Genomic DNA, 24317 nt, shown 5'->3' with positions numbered 1-24317 from the left:
ATCAAAATCAATCCATTTTTATGCTGTATCTTCATTATATAATATATCAAATGCTTTAGTGATGGGACTGGTCACAATGCAAGATGGGATAACAGGAGTAGTTGACAAGTTAATGGTAGGTGAAGGATATACTTGAGTTATTGCTGGTAAAAATATTCTTTCCATATAATTTGTATCATAAAGCATGCTTTTCTCATCCAAGCATGAAAAGCAATAAGCAGTGTGATTCTCACAAATAATCCCTTCTATAAAAACTCTAGTGATAGCCACAGTAAAACTGTAGCTGGAGGTCACCTATTCCTAGAGCTACCAGATGAGGGATGCAAAAATCCAGATTAACACTAGTGAGCAGCAAAGAGGTAAAGACAATTTGAATGCATTGCATTCAATTCTTTTAGCCCATCTTTGGTAACCTTATCCAACCTTATTTATCTTACAGTGATGAAATTATTTACCCCTTATAACTATGTCCTGAAAGCCAAAAACCGTATGGACATTAAGGCCCACCAAACAGATCAAAGAAAGAGGTTTCTGGCCCAGGTAACACCATTTGCACACCAGAATAGAGTACAGATAGGAACCAAATAAAGAACAAATCAATGAGCTGAGAATAAGTACATCTTAATTATTTAAGTAATAGCTGAGAAAGGCTGCCCTTGTACTGTCATGACTTCCAAAAAACCACTTCTTCAGAATCGATCACAAAGTCTCCCAACTTTAGTTGCTTGTTCTTGTGGGTATAGTTAGACACTGTAATGATCCGCTGCAATAAATTAGCTGTATACCAAAGCCTTTCTATCACCTGACTCGTGATACTGAATACTCTTCTTTATATATTATTTAAAATATCTTATTAGAAAATAGTTCGGAATCCCATTTTACTGTTGTTGTTGGGTTTTTTTCAGAAACAAGGGCAATATGGCCTTAGGAAAAAAAATGGGGAAAATGTCTTGTTTTCTGGGGCATGGCAAATTAACATAAGAAACAAAAGGGATACGAATAGGGAAGCCGTATGCCTAAGTTTCATTTTATGAAAAACCCCAACCACAGGTTTTGTGGCACCATACGGGTATGAGATCTCTTGCAGGATGGTCTTTAGATGTGCAGATCATTATGTAGAGAGGGAAATAACACTGGAATTTCTCTTGCAGGTTTGCCAGCATTGGTCGTGGCCATATCAATAGGTTTTACCAAGACTAAAGGCTATGGAACGACTCAATAGTAAGTCATTCTATCATAATATATCTTGTTTTCAAGGACAGTTCCTACATTCCTCTTTACCACATTGCCTGCATTTGACTGTTTGACTGTATTCAGATCTAGGATTGACACCGAGGGTCTTTAAAAGTAGTCCATGGTTCCCCATCTCTCTGACGAAGGTGTGGCAGGAAATAAACATACACAGTCAATTGCTCTCTGTAGAATTTGGCATGCTTTTACCTTCATGAGCAACAAATCATAGAATGAGTAGCTGCTTCTTTCGGTTATTCTTGTCTTTGCCTGGAAACTCAATTTCAATAACCCTAAAGAAAAGGAAACATGCACTGGAACAACACCATACAATAAGCCATTATTTTGCTTAATCATGGTTTCTTGAATTATTGTTGGTTGGGACCAGTGGTGGGATTCAAATAATTTAACAACTGGTTCTCTGCCTTAATGACCAACTGGGTAGGCGGGGCTCAGTGTTCATGTGACAGGGTGGGTATGGTCAACTCAACATCACTCACGCGGATGGGCGCTTTGCCTTAGCTGTTACAATGTAATAAGGGTAACTGAAGAGGCAGTTTCTGTAAGCAGGGCAATAAAGATTAGGCTAGAAACAACACCAGAATGTTTCCTTCTTGCCTTCCTTACAGGATTAGCCCTGTAAAGTGGGGAAAAAGAAAATGGGATTTCTTCCAACAACCAGTTCTCCGAACTGCTTAGAAAGTTAACAACCGGTTCTCCCGAATAGGTGCAAACTGACTGAATCCCACCACTGGTTGGGACGTTACATTTTGAGCATTACATCTTGATTTTCAAACCCCAATGGGTAGACTTACACAACAATCAAAGCAAAAGCCAACCGAACAACATCAAATAACTTAATGTGAGAGGTCAAAAAAAGGCAAGAGTAAATCATTGTGTAACTGGTGTAGCATTTGTTTCTTGCTGTATTGTTGTTTCCCAGGTTTGGGGTGGAAGGAAAAAGGCTTAACTGTTATGAAAACTGTAAGTGGAACATTTTGGTCCCTTTGCAGTCAGAGCAAAGATAATTGTGAATATGGAAAGAGGACTCATTCCAGTACCCTATCAAATATAGATGAAGTTAAGACTGAAAGCATTAGAAGCCACTGATGAATAAACATCCACATCAGCTTTTGGAGCCTTGGATGAAAACAGCACTTATCTGGATATTTATTCATGTTCTGGGTTTTGGTAAAGGATCAGAAGCTTGTCAAGACTCTACCTTATATCAATTCTAGTCAAAAAAAATATTTTTTTAAGTTTTTAATTGAGGGCTGAATCATTTCTTCAGGGCTAATCTGTTAGGTGGGTGGATGGAGACGTAGGAGCACAACTCCTCTTTTTAACTGTCTTTCTGACAGCTTCCTCTGCCTTCCTTCAAAGGATCAAGTTACAGAGAAGGGAGGAACAGCTTCTATCAGAGGCTGGAACTGACTTTTTCTAAAACTGATTTTGAAATTAGGCTGGGAGCTATATATAGTCCTAGTGTTCCAGAAGGCAATGAGTAGACTTATTTTAAAACAGGTGCTTGATATGTACTGCAATTGGCTAGTGACTGCTTAGATAGATTTTTTTTTTTCACATTGGGTTTGTCTGGGGTGGTTTTTTAGCAATAGCAATAGCAGTTAGACTTATATACCGCTTCATAGGGCTTTCAGCCCTCTCTAAGCGGTTTACAGAGTCAGCATATCGCCCCCACAGTCTGGGTCCTCATTTCACCCACTTGGGAAGGGTGGAAGGCTGAGTCAACCTTGAGCCGGTGAGATTAGAACCACTGAACTGCAGATAACAGTCAGCTGAAGTGGCCTGCAGTACTGCACGCTAACCACTGCGCCACCTCGGCTCTTTTGGTGGAATATATTAGAGATTATGTTTTATACTGATCTTTTAGAGCAGAGTTGGTCACCAGGCACCAAAAGGGGCACCACAAAGTTGAGGGGGGAAAAAATGAAGATTTGTACAGTATCTACAAAGGAGGGGCACTAAGATTTGTCAGTGCTTAAGGCACCAGTGAGCCTTAATCCATCATTGGATGGATGGGTGGGTGGGTAGATGGGAGGGAGGGAGAGGGAGAGGGAGGGAGAGAGAGAGATATGAGGGAAGTGATCTTATTTCATCCACTCTTGCCAGAGATGAAAAACGACCTGACCCTCACCACATTTGCAGCTGCTAAATGAGGGAATGACAGCTCCTAAAGTATGGGGAAGATGCAGTATCTCCCTAAAGACCGTTCAGTTTAAAGGGATTAACAGCTCCTTATTTTGTGAAGAGTGGTACACGCGCTCTGCGCAACTCACTAGCCTGATTTCATCACATTAATAACTTTAATTTAATGCCTTGGTGTCTTAAGTCAGGAAGTGTTCTGAATTGTAAATTATCATCAAAGAGCTATTTAAATATTTATATGGAATAAATTCAAGGCTACAGCCTTATATTTCAGATATACCTTTCCGGGATAACAACTGAGCGAATGCAGTGAGCTTTCTGAGCAAACATGGATAGGTTTGCTGTTAACTTACCAAATGTACTTAAGATGGTATCCCTTGTTCTTTGGAAATGAAACACAATGGATCTTTCTCATCCTTTGTTTTTGGCCTCAATATTGTTCCCTCTTCCAAATGTACTGCAGTAAAAGAGTTGGGGAATTGTCCCAAGCAAGTGAATGAATCTTGCACTCGAACTACATCTCTCAATTTCCCAGCAATACAATCCTTGTTTCAGTGGACTGAGGGAAAGATTGGAAAGGGTTGTGAGGGAAGAAGAAGAAGGAGAAGGAGAAGGAGAAGGAGAAGGAGAAGAAGAAGAAGAAGAAGAAGAAGAAGAAGAAGAAGAAGAAGAAGAAGAAGAAGAAGAAGAAGAAGAAGAAGAAACAAGATCAGTTTGTGTGCCCTGCCTTTTACTTGTGGTTATTCTCCTTAGGATTTCCTAACCTTGGTCATTCTAAGATATGTGGACTTCAACTCCCAGAATTCCCCAGCAAGCATGGGGAGTTGAAGTCCGTACATCTTAAGAGTTGCCAAAGTTGAAAAACACTGCTTTAAAGTCTTCATTGGTTGAAACCCTTAAAAGATATTTTAATATATGGTGGATTAGCCCTGGAATGGGAATTTTAAAGGCTGTTTTTAAAAACCTTCCCATCCTCTCCTTATAAAAGCTTCTTTAAAGAAAACCAATATTTTCTTCAAACTGTCATACCTCAAAAACTGTTTAATCAAAATAAGGGCGATTTTAAAAAAAAAAAGGACAGAGAGTCCTTCTGCCAATTCATGACAAACCGAAAAGAATTTTTTTTCTTCAAATATAATTATTCCACACAGAATAAAAGAATGCCCCAGATTTCTTAAGACGTGCCAACAGTATTTTGTAACAATATAAGTTCTGTGGTTGTTTCGGCTGAACTGTATGGCAGCATTTAGCCTGGCTTAGTTGAACCTGAACTCAGATCTCCTTAGTACTTGGAAAGGAGCCCACCAAGAAAGTTGGAAAGTTGAAAACACATCTGGAAAAAGGCAGTGGGAAATTACTCCTGTGAAATTGCAAGGTTATGTTCACAAGACAACCCAAGACTGATCTCAAAAGTGATTGAAGTTAGAAGTGAATTGCATTTTTTTCCAAGACTGAATTCCTGACTGTTGCTGCTTTACCAGGTTTTAAAAGTGTGAAACGTGATTCTGGAACAATTATATTATGAACCAGAGATTGATTTAGGTTATATACTGTTTAGCAAGCTTTCTCTTCTGTGCCACACCTTATCATTTGCTACGGTGTAGGTCTTTCTTATAATTGAAATTCTGTATATTCTGTATTTCTAAAAAGAGTGGTGAAAATGGATTATTATTTTTTTAAAAAAATACTGTTTTAAGATGTGCTAGCCTGAAAATGTAATAAATAATACTTGCTATATTTGGTGAAAGCACCTTGAAATCTAGCAAAGGGGGAGTCAGTGAAGCTTTGCACTGGATGAGCATACAGATGCTACACCTTATTAATTTATACTAGTTCTTTTTTAATATTTCCAGTTGCTGGCTCTCTCTTGAAGGTGGACTTCTGTATGCTTTTGTTGGACCTGCAGCTGCTGTTGTTCTGGTAAATATTTCTGACATTTTTAATAGTCATAAATAGATGAAGAAAAATAGATTAGAAAAAAAAATAGATGAGCATTCTTTTTTATTTGTATCAACTGTACTGTATACATTTATTACATACTTTTTTAAAAATTTGTTTATGATCTCATAACTGTTATTAATAATATGTATTTATAACAATTTTTCCCTACAGTTGACAATATACTTGAAGATTGCTTTCTTAACATCCCATAGATCCATCTTATATTTCAACGGTCCTACTTCTTCTTCCCTCCCTCCCTCTTTCCTTCCCTCGTTTCTTCTCTCCTACTCCCCTTCCTTCCCTCCTTCCTTCCCTCCCTCCTTCCCCTTCCCTCCTTCTCTCCTTCCCTCCTTCCTTCCCTCCCTCCTTCCTTCCTTCCCTCCTTTCTTTTCTCCTTCTCTCCTTCCTTTCCCCTTCCTTTCCTCCTTCCTTCCCCCCTTCCTTCTCTCCTACATTCCCTCCTTCCTTCCCTCCTTTCTTCTCTCCTACTCCCCTTCCTTCCCTCCTTCCTTCCCTCCCTCCTTCCCCTTCCCTCCTTCCCTCCTTCCTTCCCTCCTTCCTTCCTTCCCTCCTTTCTTTTCTCCTTCTCTCCTTCCTTTCCCCCTTCCTTTCCTCCTTCCTTCCCCCCTTCCTTCTCTCCTACATTCCCTCCTTCCTTCCCTCCTTTCTTCTCTCCTTCTCTCCTTCCTTCCTTCCCTCCTTTCTTCTCTCCTTCCCCTTTATAAGCTTTGCATATTTTTATATATTTAATACGTTTGCAGTTTTATTTGTGAAATAGGATTGTGTATTATTTTTTTCTGTATGAGACAGTGGAGGATTCCAGATTCCGTCCCAACCTCTACGGTTGGAACAGCCCCAGAGTCACCCACAGGCATGCGTGCAGCACACAGACACACATATAGCAGGTGCATGCGTTGTAGCGTCAAGTGACGCTTCCGCAAGCCTCCGCAACGCTCCAGCTGCTCGATGGAGTGTCGCGCAGGCGCCATACATCCCATGCATGTGCGTAGAAGCGCCAAAAGCTTAAAGCACAGGTAAGGCGCATGGCTGGATGGGTGGGCCCTCCGGAGCACTGTACCAGAACGGTACCCATGTCCCGGTCAGGATCCGGTACGCTCGTACCGGGACGTACCGTCTGCAACCCACCACTAGTATGAGATTAAAATCTATAAAAAAAAATATTAGAATACTTAGAATAAAAGTATGACTTATTTCTTGCATTACGAAATTATGTTTATACCGAAGACTTTAATTACAAAAACAAACATTCCCACCTTAATAAATTTCTGTCCATACCTTTCAGAACGTCTTTCCTCAGTCAGGTGCCACCCAAAACTATTAGACTTTAAATTCCATAATCTTCTGTCATCATGGGAATAAGGGAGATGACGTCTGAACTCGCTGCTTTTGAATAGGAGCCTTGCTCTTTTAATTAGTGAAAAAAAAATCTACTTTATTTTGTTTATGACATAAACTTGATAATGAGTCGATCTATTAAACTATTCTTGTCCTCTAGATTCAATCAAACAAACAAGGTTTGCCCATTCCATCTGGAATGGAGGCCAGAGGTCAGTTTATTCAAACAACAGGCATTTGCTCCAGAGTGTTGGGTTAGCGTATATACAGCTGTAAATAAGAGGCTTATTATGAAGCGATCCAATGCACAGAGAGAGTTTCAGCCACTCCTGAGCAAAGGGCAATCTGAACACAAATAGCAGCCTGTGAAAAGGTAACAGTTATCTCAGCAAAATCACCTAGTTTTCATGTGCTTAAGTCTCCAAGTACACAGAGCAAAATGGTGAGTAATTGTTTGTGTGACTAGACCATAGGGCATAGTCATTTCAGGGTTATGTAAAAATGCTGCTTGAATTTAGCTGACAAAACAGCACTCCTGGCATTCCATCACTGGCTCCACCTAAAGATATCAGCTTCCTTGACATCTCCCATCCTTCTTCAGGTTATATCTTCTCTTGGCAGAGATGCAGGAAAAGAGTTATAGTAGAGCCCTCTGCATCCAGGGTTTTCCATGGGATGCCCAACTATCACTTCTTTGGGTACCAGTTACATATGTAACTGATATAGAGTGAAAGCACATTCATCCATCTTCTGCCATCTTCTCTGATCTTTAAATCACATATTTTAATTTTACCTTCTTTATTGGATCAGTGGCAGTGAGTAGAAGATTGGAACCATCCAAATATTAAAAGGATAAGGGGGTACACAGGATACTCCTGTAAATGTGTTAACTCTCTCTCTCACTCACTCTCTCTCCCTCCCTCCCTCTCTCACTCACTCATTCTCTCTCCCACTCTCTCTCTCTCTCCCTCCCTCTCTCTCTCACTCACTCACTCACTCACTCTCTCTCCCACTCTCTCCCTCTCCATCTCCCTCTCTCTCTCTCTCCCATTCTCTCTCTCTCCCTCTCTCTCCATCTCCCTCCCTCTCTCTCTCCCACTCTCTCCCTCTCTCTCTCCCATTCTCTCTCTCTCCCTCTCCCTCTCTCTCCCCCTCCCTCCCTCCCTCTCTCTCTCTCTCAAACTACATGACCTCATTTCAAACATCCTACTATATTCATGTTTTAAATCCTACATGGTCTTATCAAGACATCCAAGGATTATACATCTATTATGGCCATCAGATTATTTTCAATAGACAGTAAAAAAAAATTAAAATTTTTTTTTCTTCCTTTCACAGTTGTACAGAAGTTTATACAAACAAGGAAAATGAATAGACTCTTAGTGTAAAGCCAAAGTAAAAATATCACACTCTTAAATAAAGGTGTTACTTTTGTCATTGGCAGTCTCCTGTGTATAAAAGTGTAATGTGCCAAGGAGTGTGAAGTGTCAGCATCTCAGTCACGCAGCTGGCTCATAACGTTGGGCAAAGTAGGGGCTGTAAACTTTATGAGCAACCATGATTTTTCAAAGATTTTAGATAACTAAATTATTGAGATCTTTATGTATCCCAGCTGAATTAATGAAACCTTTATGAGGTAAGGTCCAGTTAGAACTTAGCTGCATAGTATTAAATTTAATGGTCAGTCCAAAACAGATTGATTGTGATGTTTGAATGCGCTGAAATGTATTGGAAACATACTGGAAAGTTTTCATAAACAATATATCTTTGGAAGAATAACTTAATATAACTCAGAAGAGGGTTCATGAGAATTTCTGATCTATGATGACAAAATAAAAAACCCTCAGTAACTCAATAAACTATATTGGTTTAAAAATTAAAATTAGACTTCTGAACCCCTTGATAACCAAGCTTGCAGCTTAAATGTGATATATATCTCAATTAGCCAGGGTTCTCTTAACGAATCAGCATTGGCTGCGAAATGGATTAGATGAGATCTTGAGCTAAACTCTGCTTTACCTCAGCCTAATGAATTATTGTAAGAATGTTGCTATAAATTCATCTTTCCTTCATAATTCCTCTAGATTAGGGCAAGCAACTGATACATAGTATCAGTGGGTGATTTGATGACCTAAATGGCAGGAATCATGTCAGATACACACATGGAACCAGAATTTATTGTTTTTCCTTTGTTCAGAGACATGCATGCATTTGTAAAAGTACATTATCTTATTTTAGAGTGTAGACTACAATTTCTTTGTGTTTCTTGCTTTAAATCACAGGAAACTGCCAGCAATTTTTTGACTTTTGCATAGAGAGGTTTCAAGGGCATGCAAAACAGAGCCACTTTGAAACCCTGGAATTTATGATTTTTTTTATTTATTTATGCTCTAAACTCCTTCTAAGTAGATAAACTTCAATGAACAGTGTAACTCAATATTTGTCTAAATAAAAGTAAATCTGAGTTAAACAGGATTCATTTCTCAGGTAATCTTTGCATATGCATGTTTGCGGAATTAATGAATTTGATCTTATTCAAAAATTGTATTCCCAATAGAATTATAATGTTATTAGACATCTTTTTATCCCATTTGCTCCTAGAATCTGGAGATATTCAAGACCGACTATTTCCCCTTTTTGCATGCAAAACATGTGAACTGTGATCCTTCCTATCCTGTTCCCATAAAATTATATTATAATTATAGTTTGATGTCCAGTCTGAACCTAACAGTGCAAAACAGACAAGCAGAATTCTATATTGCTCAGTGTCATATAGTTATATTTCTGTATATGTGTTATAGTATGTGTATACCAGTGCTGGGTTTCAAAAAATTTTAGAACCTCTTCTGTAGGTGTGGCCTGCTTTGTGGGAGTGGCTTGTCGGCCATGTTACCTGGTAGGAGTGGCTTGCCAGCCATATGACTGGGTGGGAGTGGCTTGCCAGCCATGTGACCGGGTGGGCGTGGCCAACTTGTAAAACGTGGTGAAACTCACTTAACAATGCTCTTGCTTAGCAATCAAAATGTTGGCTCAGAAACTCTGGCATTTGAAGCACACAAGTCTTAAAGCTGTCAAGTTACAAGATCCTTGCACCCCTAACCCTTTAGGAAAAAAAACCCTAGGGGTGTTCAAACTTGACAGCTTTAAGACTTGTGGACTTCAACTCCCAGAAGTCTTCCTCTCACTCTTCATCTTGATGATGTGTGGACGGGCGGGGGGAGGGAGCTGGAACCGGTTCTAAACAGCACTGTAGATTTGTGGAACCTCTTCTATAGAAGAAGTTAGAACTGGCAGGAACCCACCCCTGGTGTATACCCATTTATATCAAATGCTAATAGAAGGTTACCACTGAGGACTATAAACATCCAGGTTTATCTTGGATACTACAGGCAAGGATCACATTTATTGGCTGATTTAGAGGGCATGGCATCTTTCTGAAATAGCTAGTTCTCTCCTGAATGCAATCCTTGAATCTCTTTGCTTTGTAAGAGTCACAGATGCTGAGATATAGGATCTAAATTGTTGTTCCTCTTTCTTTAAATTTATACCAAATGTATTAAGGTTAATGTTTCATTCAGTGTCATTAAAGGGGCAACTGTTACTTTTTGTTTGTTTGTTTCATATTTAACAGGTCAACATGGTGATTGGCATCCTTGTGTTTAATAAACTAGTTTCCAGAGATGGAATCCTAGATAAAAAACTCAAACACAGAGCTGGGTAAGCAAAAGTTGAAATGTATCAATGATGTATTACTAAATTCTGTCTATCGATTGTTAGAGTCACCACATGTATTTTTATTTAATTTCACTTTGAGCCTTTTTCTCTTAATTTAACTTCCAGTTCTATTCATCTTCAAATTGATGTTGACCTTATTTTTCCTGATGAAATGTGACTGAGCAACAGAAAAATAATAAAACACAAGTACAGTTGTATTAAGTTAAAAAGTGTGGTATGGGGGCAAGTGAATAACTATGCATGTCCATGCTTTGAAATTTTCCTTGGTTTTCTACAAGTTGAGTATTTAGAATTATATAATTTTGATTAGTGGGGAAAAATCCATTATTAGAAACGCCAGAAGCATTCTAAGATTTTAAAAAAGTATTAGAACTAGGTCATTTGTGTGATTACTTATGGGTTATGAATCAAGAAGAATTAGGCATATTACTAAGCAAGCAAGCTAAGCATTAGTGTCTCTTGTTTTCTCTAGTTTTTTTAAAAAATAAATTTATATGCCGCCCAATCCCGAAGGACTCCGGGCGGCTTACATAAAAACAATTTAAAAGAGTACTAATTTTTTTTTAAAGAAAGACAAGGCAAGTTAAAAGACACAACATGCACTCAACCTTAGTGGGGCTGAACCTCATTCAAGAGGTCAACAGCCCCAGGCCTGCTGGAAAAGCCAGGTCTTAATAGACTTCCGGAAGGCCGCGAGAATGGGGAGGGTCTGGATCTCTGGGGGTAGATCGTTCCATAGGGCCGGGGCAGCTACAGAGAAGGCCCTTCCCCCGAGGAGCCGCCAGATGACATTATCTAGTCGACGGCACCCGGAGAAGGCCCATCCTGTGAGCTCTTATTGGACGCTGGGAGGTATGTGGCAGAAGACGGTCTAGTTATTGCATCTCCAAGGTGCAAGTGACGTTGGGATTCGAAAGTCTGTTAAATGAATATAAAAACTTATATTTATCCTCAGGGGTATTCTCTGAGCTTGGTTGTTTGCTTGCAAATGTTTCATTACTCAAACTGGTAGGTGTCATCATTGCTAGTTCTAGTCCCAATGCCAGTATTTGTTCTTAGAGAAATAGGGAAAAGATGATTACCGTAGTCTAAATTTGACTCATATCATTTCTACATGCCCTCATTCTGTTTCATTCTTCTTTTCCCACCTCGGTGGGATTCTGTGCTCTTAGCACTTAAGTGGAAGGATGAGTCTGTGCTTTTCAGAGATTTTCATTCACAGGAGATGATAGTGAGGAAATTTTGTCAATTTACTTTTACTCCTCCCATTCCTTTATTGTTCCAAAATAGACAGAAAGCTTCAGGGGCAAGAAGAGGTCATGAAAAATGACTCCCCCACCTGCATTTACCAATTTCAGAATCTATGCGTTTAAGCCAAGGCATTTCTTCACATACAAATCAAAAATTCCACCTATAATGCTTTATTTTGGGGCATTCCAAGATTTTCTCGGAAGAATGTTGTTGCAGCCTTCCTTTGCTATTAAGAAGAATGGATTGCCCTATTTTCCCCACCCCCCCACTAGGCTGAGCTCAGATGTGATGAATTTGAATAGATGTCAAATTTTGTGTGTGTGACTATGTGCATGTTGTTCTTTTCGATTTTTTTTAATTTTTCTCTGGTGTAATTGATAAAAATCTATAATGCTACCTTTCACATTTCTGTGATTTCCTTTAAATTTTCTCTATCTGAAATGTTTTTGAGTATCACCGGTCCATTAATGCAATGCTGCATAACACAAGTTTTATCCAGTCAAAATTTAGCCCTGTTAATTCCAATTTAATTTGGGAGTATATGTTCGGCTATCTTGTACTTATCTTGTTGATACAAGAACTACACTCATAAATGAATAGAGCAAGAAGCCAGATTTATGTCAATCACTTGTTCTGAAAGGAATAGGTACTAGCTTCATCATCTCTGCTCCTTTTTCTCTCAAAATACTTGATCAGCAATATTTCATCATCTTTATCACATCACACACCCCCCCCCAAAAAAAAGAACTAACTTTGGTTGGATCCTACTATGAGATGTTTTGTTATTGGTTAGGAATGCTTCATTTGATATAGTTGCATTTTTTTAAAGAATATTTACTAATCTAATAAAATAGCTTTCTGAATCCAGCCAGTCTTTCACAGTCTCCTAGGGGTTTTCCCCTCATCAAATTGAGAAATGGTTAAACTTCCAAATATTCTGAAGTTGGCCAGCTGTACCCACATGGACTTCCATAACAGTCACCTCCTCTTTTGCATCAGTTGATCAATGTTCCTGTAGAAAGCAGGGTTGTCTATAACAGTAAGAATGGGAACAACTGTTCACTTCAATTCTGCTCCCATTTTTATTTTCTCAGCTGTAAATTTCTTTTGAAAATTGTATATGAGTTTGGAAACTTTGCAAACATTTCAAAAAGTCTGGATAAATATATTTTGCTTTTTGAATCTATTTTTGTTTGCATTTTTTTGTTTGTAATGTACAATTTGTTATATTCACTAAGGGCACAGAGAGAGACACACACACACATACATACATACACTCATTTTGTGCACATTTTAAAGCTGTGAACCACACTGAATTTTTTTTGTAAAGAAGCAGAATTTGTATACAGACAGGTTTCATTCACTTGTAAGTTGAGAAGTATGAATTAGTGGATAGATATCAAATTATTAAAGTTATCAAAGTTAATATCAATTTTCAACATATCACAGTGCAAGAATGTTTAGTCTACATCGTCATGTTCCATATACTGTACACAACATTTATTTATTTATTTTCTTTTATATATGCTTTTATGTAGCTTTGAACAAAACAAACCTGAAAATAAAAATTACCATTGTGTAAGATTCTCATTTCCCACACCATGTTTATGTGTACAAATCAAATGAAAATCTGAATACTTTCCACTTCATTTGTGTGCTTTATTTGTATGATTTGTTCTAGAAATAAGTGATGCATTGTTTCTTTTTTTAAAAAAAACTGTACCTTCTGCTTCAGAAGAACCTTTTTATTTCATTCTATGGCTTTAAAATAAAACTATAAATTATTATAACTAAAGGGGTTGGAAAGTGCAATATTTTACAAGTCAGTTGAATATTTTTTTTTAATGTTCTTCTTTTGTCTTCAGTATGTAATAATAACTACTTTAACTGGCTTAAAAAAAAAACTTCCATCATAGAAATAAATTAAGATGAATAGAAGGATAAAAATAGCAAAGATAATGAATTTGTCATAAAAAACAGTGAAAATAGACTAGAAGCAGCTGCTAGGTGCTGCAATATAGAATCTGTACTAGTATCTGTATAAATATATGTTAATCTTAATGCTTTTGTACTGTGTTTTATTAAATTTCTAGCCTGAATTAACACTTTCATTAAATTTCATTCATTTCAAACTCTATTCAGACCAGCATTAACTTAATTTCAGAGGGAAAGCCATTTCATACATTCCCATGATAGATTGACAGAACCGTACTCGTTCAGGGGCATGTTCCAATTTCAGTGGAAATGTGTGTAATGTATTTTTGCCCTCTTAATCTGCTCCATTACTTGATTAAGAGCAAATCCTTATTCTTCCCGAATGGTCTGATTAGAGGAACCATTCTGTTGTTTGTCTTAACCTTTCACATGCATGTTTCCTTCAGTGTGATCAATAGAACATTTATCTATGACGATTGGGGCAGGGCAGGCTTCAAACATTACCAAATGGGAGAATTAGACCTTGGATGAAATGAAGCCTTTCCAGAGAACCAGGTTGTCCTCAGCAGAGGAAAATATGCAAATGTAATAAAGGTTAGAAGGGAGGAAGGGAGGACAGTAGGGAAGTCAGGATGGAGAGGAGAAAGGAGAGGAATAGGAAAGGCAGAAGAAGGGGGGAAGGATAAAGAGGAGGAAGAGAAAGAAGAGAAGGGAAAGAAGGTGGGAAGAAAGAAGGAGAGAAGAAAGAGAAGAAACTGGGGGAGGAAGGAGGGAGGGAAGAAGAGAGGGTAGTAAAGAGGGAAAGAGGGAGGGAAAGAAAGAGAGAAGGAGAGTTGAAAGGAAGGAGGGAAGGAGGGAGGAAAGGAGGGAGATTAAGAGAAAAGGAAGGAGGAGGGAAAGAGGCAGGGAAGGAGGGAAGGTATGTGTGAAGGAGGGGGGGATAGAGGGAGGGAAAGGAGGGGGAAGGAAAGGAGAAAAGGAGAAAAGAAAGGAGGGAAGGCAGGGGAGAAGGAAGTAAGGGGGGAGGGAAGAAAAGAGGGAGGGAAAGATACCTAACCTTTGATGTTTATAATGATTTGATAGTATGGGAATATCTCGAAATGTAGTTGTATTGTTTGTTACAAGTTATGGATGTTGTATTTTCTTTTTACCAATAAAATCTTTTTTTAAAAAAAAATGAAGCCTTTCCCTCCCCCAATAGAATGAACATGTTTTCGATGTGTAAATTTTTTTTTTAACGTATGGTTTTCTATATAGGCTTAAAATCAATCAAGAGTGTTTCACCCTGAATAAGTCAACTTGCTATATTTTTTTTTCTTGCATGACGTCATATTTGAAAAGCTAAATTTCAGCAGTGACCAAAAATTCAATATTGTGTTCTTTTTTGTGGGTGTTCTGTTTGTTTGCAGTCAGATGAGTGAGCCTCATAGCGGTTTGACGCTCAAATGTGCCAAGTGTGGAGTAGTTTCAACAACAGCTTTGTCAGCTACCACCGCCAGTAATGCCATGTTAGTCCTAATCATTTACATCTTCTTGTTACAAATCTTATGCAGTGCATGTGAAAAAAAAAATGCTACAGTGATGAAAGATTAAAACTGCTAATATTGAACATAATTAATTGTTTAAAAAAAAGGGAAAATGGCAACCGCACCTTATAATTCAGCTGGGTAATATTTTACAATGTTAGTTTTTCTAATAACTAATATAATGTCATGGGTTTTCACATTTTTAAAAAAAATGTTGCCATCCTTAAATAAGATTTATATATTTGGATATGCCTGTCTCTCTAAAGTTGGCTTTTTTGTTGTTGTTTCAATAGTCCTACAATCTTCTTGTCACTGTTTTTTTTCCCCCCTCTCTGCCCCTGTTTAGGGCATCGCTGTGGAGTTCCTGTGTGGTTCTACCGCTCCTGGCTCTCACATGGATGTCGGCAGTTCTGGCAATGACTGACAAGCGGTCCATTTTATTTCAGATACTCTTTGCTGTATTTGATTCATTGCAAGGGTTAGTCATTGTCATGGTTCACTGCATTCTCCGAAGGGAGGTAAGAAATCACTTCCTGCTCTCCCTTGTCTTCCAAAACTTCTATTGCGATGACATTTTACAACAACCCAGGATGCTTCCTGAGCTGTTGGCACCACAGTGGTTAGAATGCAATATTGAAAGTCAACTCACTGCTCACTGCCAGGAGTTCGATTTTGACTCAGGCTCAAGGTTGGTAAAATGAGGACCTAGATTGTTGGGAGGGAAATATCTAAACCGCTTAGAGAGGGCTGTAAAGCATTGTGTAGCGGTATATAAGTGCCATTCCTAAGCATCTGACTTCAATCAACCAATCTAACTATCCTTGAAATGATAGTTAGTCCCACATAAGAGGTTACACATAAGAGGTCAAGACTATAACTCTTGTTGTACTCAGTGTTGAGTTGATCCACAATGAGCAGAACTATGACAGCAAAAAAAGCACCACCTCCTATAGTTTATCTGCTAACACATGTCAGCCTCTTGTAGCCCAAAGTGTTATAGCAATAGCAATAGCAGTTAGACTTATATACCGCTTCATAGGCCTTTCAGCCCTCTCTAAGCAGTTTACAGAGTCAGCAGATGGCCCCCAACAATCCGGGTCCTCATTTTACCCATCTCGGAAGGATGGAAGGTTGAGTCAACCTTGAGCCGGCGAGCCAAGGTGGCGCAGTGGTTAAATGCAGCACTGCAGACTACTGCTAGATCAGCAGGTCAGCGGTTCAAATCTCACCGGCTCAGGGTTGACTCAGCCTTCCATCCTTCCGAGGTGGGTAAAATGAGGACCCAGATTGTTGGGGGCAATATGCTGACTCTCTGTAAACCGCTTAGAGAGGCCTGAAAGGCCTATGAAGCGGTATATAAGTCTACTGCTATTGCTATTACTGCTATTGCTATTTGAACAGCCGAACTGCCGAACTCCAGTCAGCTGAAGTAGCCTGTAGTGCTGCACTCTAACCACTGCGCCACCTTGGCTCATCTCAAGATAGAATGGGAAGAAAATGGGGCCTGCCCCACCTCACCTCCAAGGCAGACAGAAGCCCTATATTTATAGCCCAACAAGTAGCATTTCATTCTGGGAATTAAGGGACCAAACAAATAGTTGCAGATGGTTGAATGAAAAAAACAGTCTTCTACAACGTCAATAGTCTGTCATTGAGAGGTAGTGGTGGTAAAAGAGGAGGCATCAAGATACCTCTGGCAACCACACTGGTTTTGGTCATTACATTCATGCTCAAACCCAGCTTCAGCTTGACATGGCAGTGCATTGTCTTGTTAGATGGAGGCTACTTTGTCCTGAGGAAATAAATAGTAGGGCAATCTCAGGTTTCAATAAGCAGAATATGGATTGGTAGATAGTTGGCAGATCTTCAGAACACTGATAATAGAACTGTTGGTGGCGCAATACTGGAAGAAGGAAGATTTGCCTACTATTCAAGAATGGACATTGAAAGTAACAAACCTAGCTGAGATGGCTAAAATATCTGCATATCTTAAGGACCATTCAAACGAGAGATATAAACTGGAGTGGAAAAGATGGATTGATTATATTCAAAATAAATATGGGACTAATAAATTTCAGTTAGCGTATAACTAAAGAAACCAGGAATAATATAAATTGTTTAGAGCTGGCCTAGCAAGGAGGAGTTAAAGCTCAAGTGAAAGATGTTATTAACTTTTTTTTTCTTTTTAAGCTTATTTTGGAATGTTTTTGTTAAAGATTGATACCTTGTATTGGTTCTGGGAAGTCGGGGGCGGGGGCAAGGGTGGGGGGAGGGTGGGGGGAGGGAAGTAAATATTTGTAAAAGTTTGTTTTTTAAAATTTTCATTAAAAAAAAGAAGACTGATAATAGAGACTCAAGTATTTCTAACTCCCAATAGGTTATCAATAAATATTTTCCCTGCCGGTGTATTAGATCACTATAAAAAGAAAACTATGGGGTCCTATGCATGAATCAGGCTCCATCGGGTATAAGAAACTGCACCTGATGGAAACTAATTCTTAGGCTGAGCATATGACCAGGAGCACCTAGGTTCTGAATTCTAAATATATAACAATCTCATTTGCTACCCTTCTAATTTTGAGTCTGATGAATAAATTTCTTGGTTTTTTTAAAAGGGGAAATAGATTTGTCAGACCTATAATCTGTCTATTGGTCCTACCAAGATTATATTTTCAATCATATTGAACAAAAACCCGGAGTGGGCTCAAAATTTTGAATAGCATGATAAATAACTTCAATTTCTATGTATGGTTTTAAACCCAATCCACATTGGTTGACTATAAGTTTAGAACTTTTGCTGCCCTATTTATAGTTCTGTCAGCCACAGCCTGCATGGGAGCTATCAGAGATTATGGGTGTTGTAGTCCAGAACAGCAGAAAAACATCTAGGTGTCAAAACTCGCTAACGTTGCCACTATTTAACACAAATACCCTGAAGCAGATGATAGTGAATGCTTCTCAATTTGCCTACCCACGTGGAAGGGTGTTATAAAAAAAATGTAAGATCCAACATATTTAATCTTATATTAACCATATTTAACATGCACCATTTATATGCATGAATTAAAAAAGTCTACCACGCCATCTGTTTTGGCACTAGGTAACTTTCTATCTGGAAAATAACTCATAATGTGAGGAAGACTAAAGTGTTTTTGCTTTGAAGGACTTCCCCAATGTACTGATTTCTGCTTTTATGCCTTCAGGACTTTAATTAGGTGTCTTTCCCATCTAAAAAAGTACATGAGTTCCAAAGTGCTTTATTTAGATAGCATAGTTTTTTTTTTTTAGTAAAATTTTAAAACATGCCTATATTGTTGGATTAAAGGATAATGAATTCCATATCTCATCCCTGTCATTTATCCATGTGAGATACGGAATCTGCCTTTAGAAGGCAAAACAATCAATCTGAATGTCAAATGACTTGTCATAGATAATGTCAAATCTTAGAGTAAAAATCACAGCAGTTTTGTTCTGTCACCGCAACAACATAACACATAGAAAGCATCAAAAACATCATCAATTCATCAATTTTCAGTCTAAATTTTAGCTCCAGCAAAGAATAGCTTAGCACTCGCAAGGTCAAATTGAGACTGCTCACCCTCTGCCTTGCCATCTCCAAACAATGTCGTTGCTTTGCTTCTGAAGCTATATATCTGGAGAAGAAATACGTCTGCTTCATTTGTGATAACCTGGCAAAAATCAGCTCAATCCTTTGGCTAAAGTTCACAAGGGAAATCACTCGCCTTTCTTGTCCCTCTCATATGATGGGATCTTCCCCGAGATCACTTTATAGCTTTCAAAAAGTCTCTTGGTTGAGGTTCTTTGCGTGTTCTGTCTTCCTTCTGAAGCTCCATTCCAAAAACCGTATACCCTTATTTATTTCTTGCTCTTCAGAGCCCTCTCTAATTGGCTTAGCAGTCCTAACACCCAACTAAGAGAAAAAAAATACATTTCATAAAGTTGCATGCCCATATAATTGTATTCCCTGTATTGCAATTCTCTAAAGCCATCGTTGCCTGTGCTAAGTGGGAGGGGTGCAATAAGATCTGGACATTCACACATCCGTTGTTGTTTTTTTAATATATCCCACTATCAGAAAAGTAGACTGGAAAGAGATTTGCCTTATTCTTCCATTTGCTACTATAAAATAAAATAAGAGACATTTCTTACAGGGTGGAATATATTGCTGGTGTTGTACAGTATTGATGAGATTTCTGTAGTGATGGTAATCTTTCATTTGAATAATATGTGGATGAGAAAAGGAGATCTAAAATAATTAGGGTCTTGCATTTAATCCATCCCAAGGTAGCTTGAATCAAGACTTAATCCAATATAGAGTGAACCCAGTATTGAAAATTGGGTACCTATGCATTTATATTTAAATAAATGGGTAGCTTGGTCACTAGTTCAATAATAAAATTATCCAGACTTAATAAATAATGAATGAAAGGTAGTGACAGGAAATGCAATAGAAAAATAGCTATCAATCTTTAATTTATATATCTCTATTCAATTTATCAAGGGACGTGGTGGTTCAGTGGCTAAGACACTGAGCTTGCTGATCAGAAGGTCGGCAGTTTGGTGGTTTGAATCCCTAATGCCACATAATGGAGTGAGCTCCCGCTCCTTGTCCCAGCTTCTGCCAACCTAGCAGTTTGAAAGCATGTAAAAATGCAAGTAGAAAAATAGGTACCACCCTTGGTAGGTGCCTTTGGCTTTCAGTCATGCCGGTCACATAACCACAAAGACATCTTCAGACAGCGCTGGCTCTTTGGCTTTGAAACGGAGATGAGCATCACCTCCTAGAATTGGAAATAACTAGCATATATGTGCATGGGGAACCTCTATGTTTATTCAATTTATCATATTTCTTTATTGAGAAGAGGACCACATTCCTATGCAAAACTAAACCATAATATGCAAGTGAATGTTCATACCTGATAAACCAGCCATTATAGTTAAATGTGATTATTTCTTAAGTTCACAATACAATTTACAATTTTGGCTGAATATTTGGAAATTAACGAGAATGTTCATTAAAAAAATCAGAATTCCTGATTTACCTGATGCGCTAAACAAAGAACGTGCCAGAATGTTCCCTCGTTAACCGGATACTAGAGGGAACGTAGACTTCCAAAATTCACACGTATTTTCTTTCAGTTATACATATAGTGTAAATATAGTGACCATGTATATTACATGTCTGCTAAAGAAAGAGAAAAATCAAATACCTAACTATTCCATGCTCCAAACCTAATTTGACCTCGCGTAGCCTAAAGTTTGGCGATAAAAGGAGATGCAGTTTATTGTCTGCCGTTTTTTTTTAAAAAAAATTATGCTTAGCATCCAACTGTGCCACCTCCTGAGCTGCCACATCGTTAAGTATTATGGACTTTTTTTTTCAAACGGACATGGGAAGAGAGAAGGCAACTTTTAAGAGGAGCTTTGAATGGTTACTGTTGCCAGGGAAACCACTACCCTAGTATCCGCACGTTCAATACATCTCTATCCCTCTCCCCCCCTCTCTCTCTCCCCTCCCTCCCTCCCTCTCTCTCTTTCCCTGTTTGGCTTTGAAACAACCATGCAGCTTCATGTCATTGGGGGGGGGGGGGGGAAGAAAGGACCAAATAGGATGGATTAGCCCATTTTCACTCAATGTGGGTGGGAGAAATTTCAAGACAGACTTGGTGATGCTCCATTCTTCTATAAACACCCAGAGTATGGCAGACGGTTTGATCTTGATATCTGGGAAAAGGCCAATAAAGAGACAGTCAAAATTATGTTCTCCCTCCATCCCCAGCATCATTTTAATTTCCAGTTTGGGGATTACGGGGCTGTTCATTGCAGTTAGAAGCTTACAGTGCCTTTGACCAGCCTTAGTTAGCTCACCTCTCCAGAAAAAAAAACTTGATTTGATTATTATTCATATTCATATTACTGTATATGAGCCATTAAAACACAGTCTACAGACCACAAAAACCCCTCATCATTTTTTTTTGTGTGTGCAGCTTTTATACAGGATTTTTGGAGCCCTTTCTGCTCTTCTTTTTCTTTCCACTTTCCAAAAGATTGGTCAAGCCTGGAGATCAAAATCATTGTTTCCCTCCACTAGTAAGTGGATGGTGAGAAGGATAGAGCTTGTCTATGAAGACAATGCTGCGGACAAAAGCCCTGATAATCGTTCTGTACATTCGACTAGTCAGAGATAGCACCTTGTTTCATCAGGCTGTAGCTGAATATATAGTTTTAGTTTTTTAGTTTATTTATTTGTATGCCGCCCTTTTCCCTGGGGGGACTCAGGGCGGCTCACAATCAAAAGGAAGGGGGAGACAGACTTTTACATATAAGACAGTACATGATTAAAACGCAACATTCATACCATTCGGGCGGGTTACAATCTTTAGCCCCAGGCCTGACGGGATAGCCAGATTCTAAGGGCTGTGCGGAAGGTCTGGAGGGTGGTGAGGGTACGAAGCTCCACGGGGAGATCGTTCCATTGGGTCGGGGCTACCACCGAGAAGACTCTCCTCCGCGTGGTAGCCAGTCGGCATTGGCCAACGGATGGAACTCGGAGGAGGCCTAAACGATGAGATCTAATGGGTCGTGTGGAGGTGATCGGCAGTAGGCGGTCTCTCAAGTACCCAGATCCACTACCATGAAGGGCTTTATAGGTGGCAAGTTATATATTATTGTTATTCAGAAATGATCCCGTTCCTGCAAGTGAGATGAAGCAAATTTGCTTTGCCATCTCAACTGATGCTGCTAGTCCATGACATTTTATGGCTGAAATTTACTGCCAAAATTCATGTGAGATGGAATTACATTGCTTACGTTTATCACTAAAAGTGACAGGAAAGATTTGCACTGTAGCCATTTCAGCCATAGTCCAACCTAGAGAAGTAGAATATTTTCCTGGGGTGTCAGTGGAACAGACACGAATCTGCATGTTTTAGCTTTCAAAGGATTACGTCCTGGTGAGTTTTCTTCAAACTGGTGCCATTCCTCCAGAGATGTTGAGAATTCTGGAATTTGGGTGTAAACACAACTGGAGGGCTTGCAGTTCCAACTGTTACACGATTAGCAAAAATAAACCCCAATGAGAGAATAATTATGCATTGTTCTCCAGAACAAAGCCATGGAGTATGCAGATTAAATTTATGGAGTAAAAGAAAAATGAGGAAATTTGAAACTAAGGCATTTCAGTGGGCAAATAATACAATGCGAGGAAACCAAAATCCATCTATAATGACATTTTATTTGTTTTGCTTATTGTAGTTGCTTTTACACTGGTTCAATTATCTTAAGTGGCTCACAGCAGCAGCATAAAACAAAATAAAGCCATAGCCTTACAAATGGAAATATTTAATAATTACCAATAAGTTAAATATTCATAATATTCTGATCACAAACCATCACACTATATATCCTCGTAACTTAAAAATCACCATCCACCAAGGTACCTCTGCCAATTTAGCCCTTGGTACCCGAATGATGTTTGAAAAACATCAAATATGCCCAGAGTGAGGGTGCAGATCTTATGTCTGATAGGACAGTATAAAAAGAGGGTTCTTTGGCAAAGATTCCTCCATTGATTGCCTCTCATTGTAATTCATGAGGAGTAGAGACTCTCAGGAAACACTTTCTACAAGCATGCCTTAGGTGGACAACTTCTGCTTAGAGCTGGCAGTCTCTCAGATAGCCAGGTCCAAAGCAATATAAAATGGAAAGGGAATTAGGAGCATCTCAACCACAGCCAGAAAACCTTTTGGTCATAGTTTCAACTTGTTAGACTAGCAGAAGCTGTGAGTTCAAGAGCACCCTCAAATTCTACACGTGCTCTTTCTGGGGAATCACAACATTGTCTTCTGTTAAAGATGGTGTTGTCTCAGAATTAGCCAGTTTCTGAACCCGTTAGTTAGTTAGTTAGTTAGTTAGTTAGTTAGTTAGTTAGTTAGTTAGTTAGTTAGCAGTTAGACTTATATACTGCTTCATGGGGCTTTCAGCCCTCTCTAAGTGGTTTACAGAGTCAGCATATTGCCCCCAACAATCCGGGTCCTCATTTTACCCACCTCGGAAGGATGGAAGGCTGAGTCAACCTTGAGCCGGTGAGATTTGAACAGCCGAACTGCAGAACTGCAGTCAGCTGAAGTAGCCTGCAGTGCTGCATTTAACTACTGCGCCACCTCGGCTCTACACATTATGCTAAGGTTTACCCCTAACCTGTTCCTCTCCATCCAGATCCTTACAGCCTCTAGGCACTGGGATTAGATTACTGTCATAGCTCCCTGATAATCTGTGCTAAGGATTGACCAACACAAATTAACATGGCTCGGATATCTGTATCAGTGACCTAGGCACGATATATGTTTAGAATTTATCTGAATATTTTTTTCCCAGATAGAATCACTCTGGTAGCTTTTTTTCCTCAAAAGACCATTATGGTGCTATAATATTTGTTTTTTCTATATTGGTGCCAGTTTTGGCAGTACTGTTAGTACTTAAGAGTTGTCAGGGAAAGGATGTGGATCCATATTTATGGAAAGAAACATGCTGGATTTCTTCCCATTAATTGTCTAAGTGGCCTTTACCATTATGCTCATTTAAGGTTGGATGCATTTATTGTTCTAATCTAGGAAGTCAAATAGCTTTGGCATACTGAACAAAAGATCTGTGACTTTAGTCCAATTCCTACTTCCCTGGGAATAAGTCTCACTGGGACATTCTTCTGAAGAGCTATTCACAGGCCTGTGCTAGTCCAATTTTAACATTTGCTTTGATTTGCTTGCTGTGCTTGTACAATTATCATAATGTCACTACAAACATCGTTTGAAACCAAATGAGAAAATAATGATGAATCAAGAAGTTGTTTACTGTAGCTTTAATAATTTGTCTATGATTTTTAAGTATATTAAATAACTGTTATATCTCGCCAGGTTCAAGATGCATTTAGATGTCGTTTGAGAAACTGCCAAGATCCAATCAATGCAGATTCATCAAGTTCATTTCCTAATGGACATGCCCAAATCATGGTTAGTTTATATTTATCCTTGACTACTATTTGCAGACATAGTGTGCATTGGGGCTAACATGTCTGGCTGCAAAACTCTTGATGACCACTAGATGACAGTAAAAAGAATTTGACCTATCTCTTTGTTTCCATCTTGTGGTGGAAAATTT

The 24317-nt window shown here is 38.8% G+C and overlaps 1 protein-coding gene across 3 annotated transcripts in view; it reads left to right on the top strand.

Moving 5' to 3' along the window:
* Positions 1-24317, top strand: part of ADGRB3 (adhesion G protein-coupled receptor B3) — a 549324-nt gene that overhangs the window by 479964 nt on the left and 45043 nt on the right. For 2 of the 3 annotated variants that reach the window (XM_087718919.1, XM_087718920.1), the window contains exons 21-26: positions 1152-1221; positions 5250-5316; positions 10325-10410; positions 15024-15122; positions 15487-15658; positions 24074-24169. In XM_087718919.1, the coding sequence (XP_087575045.1) occupies positions 1152-1221; positions 5250-5316; positions 10325-10410; positions 15024-15122; positions 15487-15658; positions 24074-24169 (590 nt within the window). The remainder of the gene's footprint in view (positions 1-1151; positions 1222-5249; positions 5317-10324; positions 10411-15023; positions 15123-15486; positions 15659-24073; positions 24170-24317) is intronic. The other variant, XM_087718921.1, reaches the window with a different exon arrangement.

The sequence above is a fragment of the Thamnophis sirtalis genome, unplaced genomic scaffold (assembly GCF_051295495.1).
Source record: "Thamnophis sirtalis isolate CommonGarterSnake01/CBP01778 unplaced genomic scaffold, rThaSir2_p1.2 scaffold_6, whole genome shotgun sequence".
NCBI classification, from domain to species: Eukaryota; Metazoa; Chordata; class Lepidosauria; order Squamata; family Natricidae; genus Thamnophis; species Thamnophis sirtalis.
This window is presented reverse-complemented; position numbering and strand designations above follow the sequence as displayed.